This window comes from Sporobolomyces salmoneus, assembly GCF_050403485.1.
Source record: "Sporobolomyces salmoneus JCM6883 DNA, S_salmoneus_JCM6883_v1_ctg6, whole genome shotgun sequence".
Taxonomy (NCBI): domain Eukaryota; kingdom Fungi; phylum Basidiomycota; class Microbotryomycetes; order Sporidiobolales; family Sporidiobolaceae; genus Sporobolomyces; species Sporobolomyces salmoneus.
The window spans coordinates 99342-111599 of record NW_027481157.1 but is presented as its reverse complement, the minus strand read 5'-3'; the positions used below and the strand labels follow the sequence as shown (position 1 = coordinate 111599).

General features: G+C 50.5%; 6 protein-coding genes across 6 annotated transcripts; 4 read left to right on the top strand and 2 right to left on the bottom strand.

Annotated features, from left to right (window-relative positions):
• Positions 1–101: 101 nt before the first annotated feature.
• On the top strand, positions 102–1790 carry JCM6883_006596 (uncharacterized protein; the record flags this gene model as incomplete). Its single annotated transcript, XM_076629617.1, has 5 exons — positions 102–677; positions 745–838; positions 926–1197; positions 1282–1297; positions 1363–1790. 5 exons carry the CDS (start codon positions 102–104, stop codon positions 1788–1790), a joined length of 1386 nt encoding a protein of 461 aa, XP_076490244.1.
• A 356-nt stretch (positions 1791–2146) lies between these two features.
• TRS33 (Trs33p) lies at positions 2147–3117 on the bottom strand (the record flags this gene model as incomplete). Its single annotated transcript, XM_076629616.1, has 4 exons — positions 2147–2184; positions 2259–2352; positions 2421–2688; positions 2759–3117. 4 exons carry the CDS (start codon positions 3115–3117, stop codon positions 2147–2149), a joined length of 759 nt encoding a protein of 252 aa, XP_076490243.1.
• Positions 3118–3221: 104 nt separating this feature from the next.
• On the top strand, positions 3222–6151 carry JCM6883_006594 (uncharacterized protein; the record flags this gene model as incomplete). Its single annotated transcript, XM_076629615.1, has 10 exons — positions 3222–3572; positions 3661–3769; positions 3833–4022; positions 4085–4184; positions 4258–4386; positions 4455–4640; positions 4722–4844; positions 4911–5384; positions 5446–5808; positions 5882–6151. 10 exons carry the CDS (start codon positions 3222–3224, stop codon positions 6149–6151), a joined length of 2295 nt encoding a protein of 764 aa, XP_076490242.1.
• Positions 6152–6402: 251 nt separating this feature from the next.
• On the bottom strand, positions 6403–7477 carry JCM6883_006593 (PaaI family thioesterase; the record flags this gene model as incomplete). Its single annotated transcript, XM_076629614.1, has 6 exons — positions 6403–6530; positions 6684–6749; positions 6833–6894; positions 7012–7196; positions 7292–7370; positions 7473–7477. The coding sequence occupies 6 exons, from the start codon at positions 7475–7477 to the stop codon at positions 6403–6405; spliced, it is 525 nt and encodes a 174-aa protein (XP_076490241.1).
• Positions 7478–8253: 776 nt separating this feature from the next.
• Positions 8254–9330, top strand: JCM6883_006592 (uncharacterized protein; the record flags this gene model as incomplete). Its single annotated transcript, XM_076629613.1, has 1 exon — positions 8254–9330. The coding sequence occupies one exon, from the start codon at positions 8254–8256 to the stop codon at positions 9328–9330; it is 1077 nt and encodes a 358-aa protein (XP_076490240.1).
• A 1453-nt stretch (positions 9331–10783) lies between these two features.
• Positions 10784–12106, top strand: JCM6883_006591 (uncharacterized protein; the record flags this gene model as incomplete). The annotated part of the gene is made up of 1 exon (XM_076629612.1): positions 10784–12106. One exon carries the CDS (start codon positions 10784–10786, stop codon positions 12104–12106), a length of 1323 nt encoding a protein of 440 aa, XP_076490239.1.
• Between the last annotated feature and the right edge of the window lie 152 nt (positions 12107–12258).

The window sequence follows — 12258 nt, the reverse complement described above, 5'->3', positions numbered from 1 at the left end:
TTGATCAGAATCATTCGATTTTCGTTCGATCTCCAAATAGAACAATTCTTTCTTCTCGCTCCCTTTCACCATCGACCCAGTTCCGACAGTCCAGCACTTCGATGCACGATCCACCGACCTCCAAGGAGGCAGCGGACAATGAAGGGATACCTCATTCCGAATCTGAATCGATTCCTCCTTCTCCTCAACTCTCCTTCCCCCGGAACTACCTTCACGTCCTCTGCCAATTCCTAATCCTCCTAGCCCTCCTGCCCTACCATGCGACTCTGTACAGCTTATTCCCCTCGAAACGCCCTCGATCGAGCTGGACTCTTCTCGATACAGTCTTTCTCCAAGCCGTGAGGAGGTACCTAGCGATGATGGACACTGCAGGGTTCAAGATCAGCGGACGAGACGTTTTTGCGGAACCGAGGAAATCAGCCTTATCGATGTGGTTGTGTGGATGTCGCTTCGAATGGTTCGAGGAGACTGTCGACCCGGAACTGTACAAAGGAAGCGTAGCCGACGATGAAGTAGGGGGAGTTGAGATGAGAAGTAAAGTAGGAGTGTTCAGCTGGTACAAGAAGGATCATAGTGGGAAAATCATGGGAGAATCGAGGAAACTGAACAAAGATTTGGAGAATTCTTCGCCGCAAGCTGAAGATCAAGGACTAGTGGGGATCTTCTTCCATGGAGGTGTAAGTACTTGCTCTTTTCAGCTCCGGAAGGACTTTCCCGGAGGCTGAAAGCGCGAGCATTTTGCAGGCTTTCACTCATACTACCGCTCATCCGAAAGCTCAAAGCACGACTATGCCTTTGACGCTCTTCAAGCGGGAGAAACGGTTCACTTCGATGCACAGTACGTACAGCTATACTCTCTGCGCTCGCTTCTCCTCTCACATCACACGGGACGCTCGAACTAACGAGTTTCTTTTCTTCGCAACAGGCGTCGAATTCAGATTATTACCCGAATTCCCTTTTCCCGCTCAACTACAAGATGCGATCACAGTCTACATCGCTTTGCTCAAGAGAGGTGTAAAGAGCGAGAACATCGTTTTGATTGGGGATTCGAGTGGAGCGAATATCGCGTTGAGTTTGGCGAGATGGATTCGCGATACTTTACAGGCTGGGAAAGGATCAGAGGAGGAGGTGGCTGAACGAGACGGAAAGAGTATTAGGTGGAAGCTGGGAGATCCGGCTGGGTTGATCTTGTTTTCGGTGAGTCGCTGTTTCGACAAGAAACCTTTTCCGTTCATGCGGAAACTAACAATAATGCCTTGTCGAAAACGTTCGGTCTCGCAGCCCTGGATCGATCCCTGTAAGTGTCTGCTCCGCTCACCTAAAAAGGTCGTCGTTCCGCTGACTTACCGTTTTCCTCCATAGCTCATTCTTTCCTCGACTCAACCCCGGAAACCTATCGACCTCGTTCCAACTCGTGTGACTACATCTTCGAAGCCGGACCCTTCCGCCACCACCTAGTCCACAACCTCCTCGGTCCGAAACGACCTCGATCCTTCGTCTTATCTCCCTATTTATCCCCCGGTCGGGTCGATTTACCTCTCAACACCTTCCGAAACCACCCTGCGAAAGCGTTCATCAGTTACGGTACTGGAGAACGCGGTCAAGCCGAATGCGAGAGATTGATCGAGTATCTCAGGAGAGATGGAGTGCAAGGTGTAGAGGTCGTCAAGACGGAAGATACGGTACATGATGTATTATTGCTTGGGTTTTGGAAGAGACAACAGAGGGAAGAGATTTGGAGAGGTGCGTTGGACTTCTTGGGCAGGATACCGGTAAAGGCGGGCGAATAGAAAGGGAAGTTCGGAGAAGTTGAGCTAGATAGATGTTTATAGACTTTAGAGGTTTTCGTGTGTTTGCGCTTTGTCGTTATCGATGTCAGCACTATTCAATGTCAGCACTATTCAATCAGAGTTCGTTCAGAGACGACGGCTTTCGAGATGCTAGAATCGATCCCATCGCGCGAGTCAGGAGAGAGATCCGGTTCGTCTCGCTTCGACGTGCTAGAAGGGAGAAGCACCAGATAGAGAGGACGCAATCGTACAGTACTGATAACAATATGTTGCCCGCAGCTACACTGAACGAAGGGGAAGGGGCGTTGTTAAAACGCAAAAGAGAGAAGACTGAGATATTCCTTTCGCGACTCTGACTACGGTTTGATCGTAGTGGTCTTGATTTGAAATGAAGCTTTACAAGGAGGAGCCGAAGCAAAACATGGATCAACGGAAGCCTCGAACAACGGAAGGAGAAAGGAGGCCCACCTTGAGGGATATTATTCGATTCTGAAGTGACTGTGACTTGAATCCCTAAATTCGCTAAAGCACCTCGGATCACTCCTTCTGGGAATTTCAGCAGCTGTTGCCATCGTACAATAGATGGTTAGGGCTCGCCTCGTCCGTAGGGATAGCGCGAAGGCCACTCACGTATTTACTCCACTTCTGCACTTGCTCCGCTTCTCCAGGACCCGATGTCGCTGACAGTCTCTCCAAGAACCTCAATCGATTATCCAGCAATACGTAAACCCCTCGATGATTCGTTCGTAGGTTATCGACTTGTTTGTCGAACAGAGCGACCCAGAGATCTTTACAGACGAATTTGATCAATTCCAAGGTATCTGGTATAGGCGGATTCATCGTTGTAGTTGCCGTGGCTGGTGGAACTGTTGGGAATCGTGGTCGATCTCGAGATAATCTGGCAGAGAGGTAGAGAAGGATGTGAGTCTGAAACGAGAGAAGAGAGAGAGAGAGCACGCGAGTCTTGCCTTTCTGCTGTCGAGTAACCCAGCTTGAATCCGATTTGCTCAATCTTGTTCCTTACTTGCTCATCCTCCTGTTGCACGCTACTCGCTGTTGAATCCGTGGGAGGTTGTTTGAACCCCAATCTCGCTAAATCATCTCTGATCTCCTGCTGTTCCTTCTTCCGTTTCTCCTGACTGTACAGAGTAGATTCGATCAAGATCCGAATAGTCTCGTTGAGGAGCAAATCGAAGAGATGGCAGTCGACAGAGTGGGGATTTGGATCGGCTAATTCGAGGATGGAACGACTGATGAGTGAGGTAGAAGACGCGTTCGGATGCAAAGAGCCAGAAGAGTTGATCAAGTTGGAGAGTGGTCTAGCCATAGTGCGAGGTAAGGGAAGAGGAAAGAGATTCTCGAATGATTCATGAAATGATGAAGTCGTCTCTCTCTTCACTATCACGCACTGTGCAGTTCTCGATCACCAATATGGAAGATCCACCGTTCCTTCCACCTGCTCAACGTCGAGTATACCCGATTCCCGACCTTCATCCGCTCGTCCTCTCTCCCCCGTCTCTCCCCTCCTATTCCTCCTCGATCCTCACTCAATCCCCTTCTCCAGTCCTCTGCATCGACAACGGTACGACTCACATCCGAGCTGGCTACTCGAATGCACCCCAGCCTTACCTCGAGTTGGAGAATATCGGAGCGAAATACAAAGATCGGAAATTGAACACGACTGTCAATCTCGCAGGTGGAGAAGTATATGTAGATGCGGCGAGTAGGAGCAGTACGAGGGTACCATATGAAGGAGACGTAGTCTGTAACTTCGATGTCATGGTCAGTTTTCAGTTTTGCTTTCACTCAACCTCGACTCGCTACTCTCTTACCGCTTCGGAGCTGACTCTCGTTGTCGTCGAGCGAGTAGGAGAATATCCTGGACTACGTGATGATCAAGTTGGGAGTAGATACTCCTACGATTCAAACCCCAATCGTCATGACTGAAGCTCTCTGTAATCCCTCTTATTCGCGTTCTCGTGAGTCCACTCCGCTCCTGTTCTCCTCTCTTACTCTAAGCTGAGTCGTTTGTGATCTGCCAGTGATGACCGAGATCCTCTTCGAAAGTTACGGAGCACCTTCAATCGCCTACGGATTAGATTCCCTCTTCTCTTTCTACGACAATTCTCCTTCTCCGACAACCGCAGATGGTTTGGTGATCAGTTCCGGTAGCTCTTCGACTCAAGTCATCCCAGTTCTCAACGGACAATCCATCTTGACTTCGGCTAAAAAGTGAGCAAACTCGCAGTCTCTTGTGTCGCGTTTTTGGAAGTAACTGAATTTCTCGCGAGTAGATTGACTTGGGGAGGGAACCAAGCGTCGGAATACCTCTTAAAGTTGATGCAGTTGAAATACCCCGCGTTCCCAGGTCGTTTATCTTCTTACCAATCCGGTGTAAGTTTCCGTCTTTCTCCTCGTTCATCCTCCATCCACGATTGACTGGGACCCGGCCACTCTGTGTACGCAGATCATGTACAGAGATCATTGCTACAATTCTGTACCGGATTATCAAAGCTCGATCGTAAAGCTCGCTAAAAATCCGAAGAACATCGTCGCGATGGATCGAATCATTCAATTCCCTTTCACGTCATCCAGCGTCAGTATCCCTCAACTTTGAGCTCGCTCTCATCTGAAGACTGACGATGTCCGATTGAGGGTGTACAGGCTGCAGACGAGAAAACTGAAGAAGAAGTTCAGAAACAACTGGAGAAGAGGAAAGAAGCGACCAAGAGGTTACAGGAACAAGCTGCGAGACAAAGGTTGGAGAAGATGGAGAGACAGCAGGAGGAGATGGCGGTGTTTGGGGAATTGAAAGCGTCGCAATTGACCCTCAAGAAAGCTGATTACGAGGTGAGACTTTCGCTCTCCGTCCCGCCTTGCGAGAAGAGGCTTCGCAGCTGGGACTGACGAGAATTGTCCATTGGCGAGTAGAAAAAACTGGTTGAATACGGATTCAGTTCGACGGAAGATTTGGATGAGTACTTGAACAAGATTGAGAAGAGTTTGACGAGGGCGCGGAATAAGGAGCTTGGTATCGATGAGACAGAGACCAAGGTAAGCACGTTTCCTTCGCTGGATGTGGTGAATCAGACTGACTCTCGTTCGCTCGCGCGCGAGTAGGAAGTACCTTCATTCCCTTTGATTGACGTCCCGGATCACACCCTCAACGAACAAGATCTCAAGGAGAAGCGTAAACAAAAGCTCATGAAGGCCGGTTACGACGCTCGAATTCGAATGAAAGCTGAAAAAGAACAAGAACGATTACGACTCGAACAAATCGCATTAGCCGATCAACGATTACGAGAGACCGACTTCAGTGGATGGTTGCAGAGGTTGAGAGGGGAACATGAGGAGATCATGAACAAGATGAAAGAGAGGAAGAAGAAGAAGGAACAGTTGAGCGATCGGAAAAGTTTGGCAGCGCAACAAAGGATGAAAAGTATTGCTGGGTTGGCAGCGGATGAATCGAAGGGAGTCGGAACGGGAGGGGGAGGATCGGTGGGAGGTCCGGGAGCGAATAAGAGAAGGAAGAAGGGGAATGAGGATGATGGATTCGGAAAGAGCGATGCAGATTGGGCGATTTATCGGGAAATCGTGAGCCTCTTAATGATAACTCGTCTGCGAGACCGTTACTGACGTGCATGAGATCATACAGGGTAACGCAGATGATTCAGAAGACGAAGAAGATGAAGTCACTTCACTCAAACAAGTCGAAGCTCGATTACTCGAACACGACCCGAACTTCACTCTCGACGATACAGCTGAACGACTAGCGATGCGCTCTCATCAACTCTTCAACTCATTCGTATACGGACTGAGTCCGGACGATCCTCTAGATACCTACGATCCTTCGAACGTCGAACATACGAGTCAATTACACGTCAACGTCGAGAGAATACGAGTGCCGGAAGTACTTTGGCAACCTCATCTGGGTGGATTGGATCAAGCTGGACTAGGAGAAGTCGTTGAATACGTATTGAAAAGGTTCGGAGTGAAAGAACGGGAAAGGTTGATGAGCGTGAGTCGTATCGCTCGATCCCTCCATTCGTGATGCATCGATACTGACCTCTTGTTCGTTCAATCACGATCAGAATATCTTCGTGACTGGAGGAAACACTCTTTTACCAAACTTCGATTCTCGCTTGCGGTCTTCCCTCACTCCGGTCCTACCCGTCGGACATCCGCTCAACATTACGAGAACGTATGATTCTCAATATCCAGCATGGTCAGCGTGGAGGGGAATGAGTAAATGGTCGAATTCGGACCGAGGGAGAAGGGCATTCGTAACGAGACAGGAATACGAGGAGAATGGGGCGGAATGGTTCAAGGAACACGGATGGGGGAATAGGTACATCGCTTGATCGAGACTGCTAGCTTCTGCAGGATGTAGCGTGAGAACAGCAAGTTGGGAATGGGAAGAAATTAACGAGTGATTCTAATTCCTCTCGCATCGCTTCTCCGCTGTCATCCACTCAGTGCGGCTCGATATCCAAGAGAGTTGCTTAACGATTTGAGCGGATATACATTCTGAAATGGCAGCAGACTCGGACCAGAAGCTAAGCGTTTTCTTCCGAATTCTTCCTTTGTGCAAGCGAAACACGGGCGTCCACTCTTATTCCAATCCTTCCGCGACTGTCTCTTCTGCTGGCCATTTTCCTTCCAGCAACGACTCTCCATCTTCGCTCAATTTGACATTCTTGTCACCTTTGAGGGCATCTTTGATATATTTCGTATGTGAGCCTGTCACGGAGCAGCGAGATCTCGTCAGTTCTGAGCGGCAGCCGGAAAGAGCCGACCTTCGCTGAGTTCGTACGTTGCAGAAGGACATCGCGTCGACAGCAGGTCGCTGTCGGCTCAATGCGGAACCCCAAGAAAGGAAGAACTCTGGCTCACCGTACGCGAGAAGCTTGCCGCTCTCAAGAGAATTGATTTCTGTTCTCGTGAATGCGAGTGCACGACCTGTAGCGTCGAGTTAATGAGCGAAACGGCGAAGGACCCGACCGCCGAAACAGACATCTTCGCAAAGGAAAACCGAAACTGACCCATGTTGATGACCTCTGATTTGATTCCGAGTTTCTCCCCTAGCTTGGCGCTTCTCACGTATCTGTCATCGTGAACATTCCGAGGCGATTATGGGTCGAGACAGGGAATCAGTACAGGATTGCATAATCCAAGCTCAAGCTTCGTCTGAGCGAAACCTTCATTATCGAGGCTAACTCACGTAATGTTGATGTCCGTACTGACTCCCGTCAGCCACAAACCTTTTGAGCTCAATGCGAGACTTCCCATCGTATCGACTAGACTCGCTATCAGTCCCCCGTGGAGAGAAGTGAGTCGGTTCGTTTGATGCTGTTTGACAACCATTTCTGAGGCGACTTTCCCCGGAGACGCCGAGACAATCTTCATCTATCGAACGAAACGAGAGGCATAGACTTAGCGAGTTTAGCGAGGTGCAGAGCTAAGGCAGAAGAGCGGAAGCCGGAGGGGGAAGGGAGACTTACATGGGCGAAGGAATTCGCATCGTGACCTTTCGCATTCCGGAAATTGTTCCAGACTGCTTTTGTGAACTTCTGCGATGCCCTGCGATGAGGAACCGGCAAGGGAGGAAGGGAAAGAGGAGAGGAAGTGGGGGTTCAGCAACGAACGAGCTGAGGAGACACAAAGAGATCTAGAGTAGCTTACGACATGTCTACCGGAAAGGTCAAGCTTGGTTCAGAAGCGAATGAAGTGGAGAAGAGACGAGCGGGAAGGAGCCGAGGTTCGCGCACTGCTGCTGCAGATCTAGATCTCGAGCTCCCTCTCTTCCTCTTCCGCTTCCTCGCAAAGCCTCGCCTACTCGATATACAGTCAACAGTGCCTCATCGCATACTCCTCCTTCCCGCCCTCACTCCAAACGACATCGTTCTTCCACTTCTTTCGCTTCATCTTATTCACCTCTTTCCGACATGAGCTTTCGACAACTACCACCCGAAACGCAACAGCACATCGTCGATCTGTGCTATCGTGCCGATGAAGGGTACAAGAACTCAGGACCCAGAGGAGGTGTGGGAGACAGACGGTGGTCGGCACGAAGCTGTTTCGCGATCTCTCTGGTGAACAAGGATCTGAGGGCGATGGCGATCAAGCATCTCTTCTCGATTAGCTGTCCTACTCCCTTCCTGCTCAGACGTTTATTGATGACGCCGTGCCATCGTCTTTTTCTCGTTTCGTTTCTTCGCTCGCGCAGATCGCTCGAGTTTCGAAGATGGGAATGAACAACATGATCTTCATAGGCCTCATCCTGCCGACGCCGCTAGCCCATGCTATAACCAAGGTCAGGTTCGATTACAACGCCTCTCCCGAGGTCGTCCGTTCTGTCGTTCTACACGTCCTCCCTCAGTTACCCCGGCTCGACACGATTACTGGCTTCAACGAGAGAGTCACCAAAGCGTTGTTTCCGTGTCAACTCAGGAACTTGTCGGGAATGGCCGCAGCTCGCAGCCTAACGCTCGATTCTGCGAGGTCGACCGAATACCCGAGCCTCTTTGCCTGGCGTACTTTTAGCTCGATTGCTCCTCGTATCAAGCACTGGGAACTCGGTCTGGAGGAGGAGGAGGTAGAAGCGCTCTTCTCGATTGACCCGAATATCAAAAAGAACATCAAATCGCTGTCTCTCGTTTCTCGCAGTAACGGCAATATCCCGATTCTCGAGTCGAACTCCTCCCGCTTTCTGGCTCTCCTCGGCTCCCTTTCCTCCTTGACCACCTTATCAATTTCTCCGAGTTGCCTCCCTCGTACAGACGACATGACCGATTCCGTCTCGCCAAACGCGCTCTCGACTCCGTACGAATTCGCATCGACACTGACCTCTTTCACCTGGTTCGGAGACGAAGAAGTACTCTCCGTCGATTTTTCACTTTTGAAACTCCTGGCTCGCTTTACCTCTCTTCGTTTCCTCAAGATCAACGCTTTCAACTTTGACGGAGCGACCGTTCCTGCCGATGAACCGAAAGTACTGTTTCCCCGCCTCATCGAACTGGACCTCGCGTGCGAGGAAATCCTAATGCTCGACCGAATTCTCGAAGTTATGGACCTCCCAAAGCTCGAAGTCCTCAGGCTGTCGTTCAACTCGCCCGGACCGGACCGAGAATTCCTACTGGAATCAGAAGGATTCGAGCTTCAACAATTCTATTCGAGAATCTCCGAGAACAAGCCGAATCTTCGTCACGTTTACCTTTCGGTCGCGGGAGGTTTCTACGAAATCACCCTTGATCATCTTCGCACAGGGTCCATCCGGAAACAAGGAACCGAGCCTTCTTACTGTCTCCACGTCGATTGGCAACCCGGCCTGCCTGAAATGGAGGCGTCCGGAGCGGATTTCGATTCGGCGCTGAAGAAAGACGAGATTATCGAAGGACTTGTCAATGGGATCGAAGATATGAGCCTATGGGTTAAACACGAGGTGGAAGGAATCAAAGTTTCAGAAGATGTCCCGAAAGCGAGCTCGTTGGTGAAAGCGATGCGTCCGTTACACGAGTTGCGAAGATGGAGCGAAGTTTAGTTCTCGAGTTCAGGTTCGCGACTCTTTCTCACTCTCCCGTCTCTCCCTGTTATCTTGGATGTTGACCTTTCTCTTTTCACGATGACACTTTAGCAACAGAGATTTAGAGAGACGAGAAGATTCTCCGCCTTTGTCGCTTCTCCAATTTCTAAGCTTGATGTTCATTACCATTACCCTCCTTCTTCAGAAATCAGACCACTTGACGAAAAGTATGGGAAGGGAGGCGCGTTTGAGTGAGAGCAGTGAGACGGTTCACTCAGACGTATCCGACGTTCCCGCAAACTCTGTTGCCAATAGTTCTTCCTGCTCGATCCCAGTAGAGGCCAATAGCAAAGAACTGGACGACGAGCGAGCAAGACGTTCGTGAGCAAATGCTTCCGAGCAGGAAAGGAATCGGGAGATAAGCAGAGGAAAGAAAGGAGAATAGAGTGTGAGGACGACCCGAAGAGAGGTCCTGAGCACGACGGAGGTAGGCTGAGTGCTCTGTGGTCGGCTGTTGGAGACAAGAACCGGTCGAAGCTTCGAAACCTCGAATGGACCTCGACGAATGGACGTTTACTAACTTCGAGAAGTTTCGAAGGCCTGTGTCCGCGACGCTGACGGAGCAAGTCAATTCTAAAGCTGCCCTAACACGTCGACACAATCTATGTCTACGGAACCGCAGCGGAGCATGAACAGAACGAGGCTCGAAAGGAGACGAGCGAGCGCTAGGAGCCCACAGCGCAACAGAGAAGGGGTAGACTCACACGAGCGAAACGAGTGCGTCGTGACCTCTGCATTCCTGGACATCTTGCGACCCCTTTTGGGGACTCCCAAGAGGCCGCGCGAGGTGGAACAGGGAGGCGAAGGACGGAGAAAGAAGAGGAGCTCTCAAGGTGGGGCGAGGAGGGAGGAGGCGAGGCGGACCGGGAGCATCTCGCGGCATATCTGCAGCAGTGAACAAGCTCGGCGTAAAAGTGACTGGACTGCAACGAGTCGAGCGGGAAGGAGTTAAAGTTCGACCGGCGGTCCGGCGCAGATCTCCCTCTCTTCCTCCTCCGCTATACTCTCAAACCGTCTCACCTACTCGATATACAGTCAACAGTTCTTCATCGCATACCCTTCCTTCCCGTCGGCGCTCCAACCGACCTCCATCTCCCACTTCTTTCGCTTTATCTCCCTTCGACTTACATGAGCTTTCGACAACTCCCACCGGAAACGCAGCAGCACATCGTTGATCTGTGCTATCGTGCCGATCAAGGCTACAAACATCTCGGAATCGGAGAAGGAGGTGGAGACAGAAAGTGGTGGGGACGAAGCTGTTTCGCGATCTCTTTGGTAAACAAGGATCTAAGGGTGATGGCAGTAAAGCATCTCTTCTCGGTCAGTTGTTACCACTCTCCCACTGCTTGTTCGCCTAGCTAACACCGCTCGATTCATTTCTGCCCTCGCGCAGACGGCTCGAGTATCTCAAATGGGTATGGACAACGTGATCTTCTGCGGCCGTGTCATGCATACGCCACTCGCAGAGGCCATCACCGAAGTCCAATTCGATCACGCTTACGATTACGATGATGAAGCCATCTCGGAAAAACTCACTTTCATCGTCCTCCACATCCTTCCTCATCTACCACGGCTCGACACGATCACCGGCTTCAACGATGAGGATGCGATGAGACTGTTCACAATTGTAAGGGGAGAAACGGATTTTGTCTCAGGAATGAAGGCAGTTCGCGACTGGAAATCGGATTCTCTTTCGAAAACCAACGACCTAAGCCTCTACGCCTGGCGTGTCTTTGGTTCGATTGCCCGTCGCATCAAACACTGGGAACTCGGCTTGAAGGAGGAGGAGATCTCGGCGCTCTTCTCGATTGATCCGAGCATCAAACAGAACATCCGTTCGCTGTCTATCGTTTCTCGCAACAACGGCGATTTTCCAACTCTCGATTCCAACTCCTCCCCGTTCCCGGCTCTCCTCAGTTCACTACCGTCCCTGATCTCCTTAACAATTTTTCCGGGCTGCTTCTCTCGTACAGGCGACTCCTACGATTCCATCTCGCAACCCGCCCTCTCGACTACCTACGAATTTGCGTCGACACTTACCTCATTCACTTGGGCTGGGGATGATAGAGAAACCGTCGTCGACATCTCACTCCTTCGATTTCTCGCTCGCTTCACTTCCCTTCGTTACCTCAGGATCCGCGCCCATACTTTCGATACCGACGACCTCTCCGACAGGGAACCGAAAACAACCTTCCCCTGCCTTACCCACTTGGAGCTCTTGACACCGGAAATCGACATGCTCGACAAAATCCTCGATTTCATCCTCCTTCCAAAGCTCAAGATTCTCGATCTTTCATTCACCGTCCACGTTCGCGATCGAAATGTACTTGCAGGTTCCAGTCGCGTCTATTTGGAGAGTTTCTATAGAAGGATCTCGCAGGATAAGCCGAACCTTCGTCACGTCTACCTCTCGGTGAAGGGCGGATTCTACGACTTCACCCTTGAGCATCTCCGTACCGGGTCTTTCCTCGAAAATCACGCCGAGCCTTCCTACAAACTTCACGTCGATTGGCAGCCCGGTCTACCTGAAATGGAGGAAGCGGGATCGGATCCCGATCTAAGGGTCACAGAGGAGCAGATTATCGAAGGACTTGTCAATGGGATCGAAGATATGAGCCTATGGGTTAAACACGAGGTGGACGGAATCAAGGTCTCGAAGGATGTAGAGAAGGCGAGGGAATTGGTGAGAGCGATGGGTCCATTGTACGAGTTGCGAAAATGGAGCAAAGTTTAGTTTGCGAGTATTAGGTTCGCGACTCTCTCTTGCTCTCTCGTCTCTCAACCTGACTGTTCAAGAAATTGACTTCTTCCTTGTCGTCTCGAATGATAATCTTGCAATAGGAGTTCCAGTAGAAGAAACGAAAAATTTCAACCGTTTTTAGCACA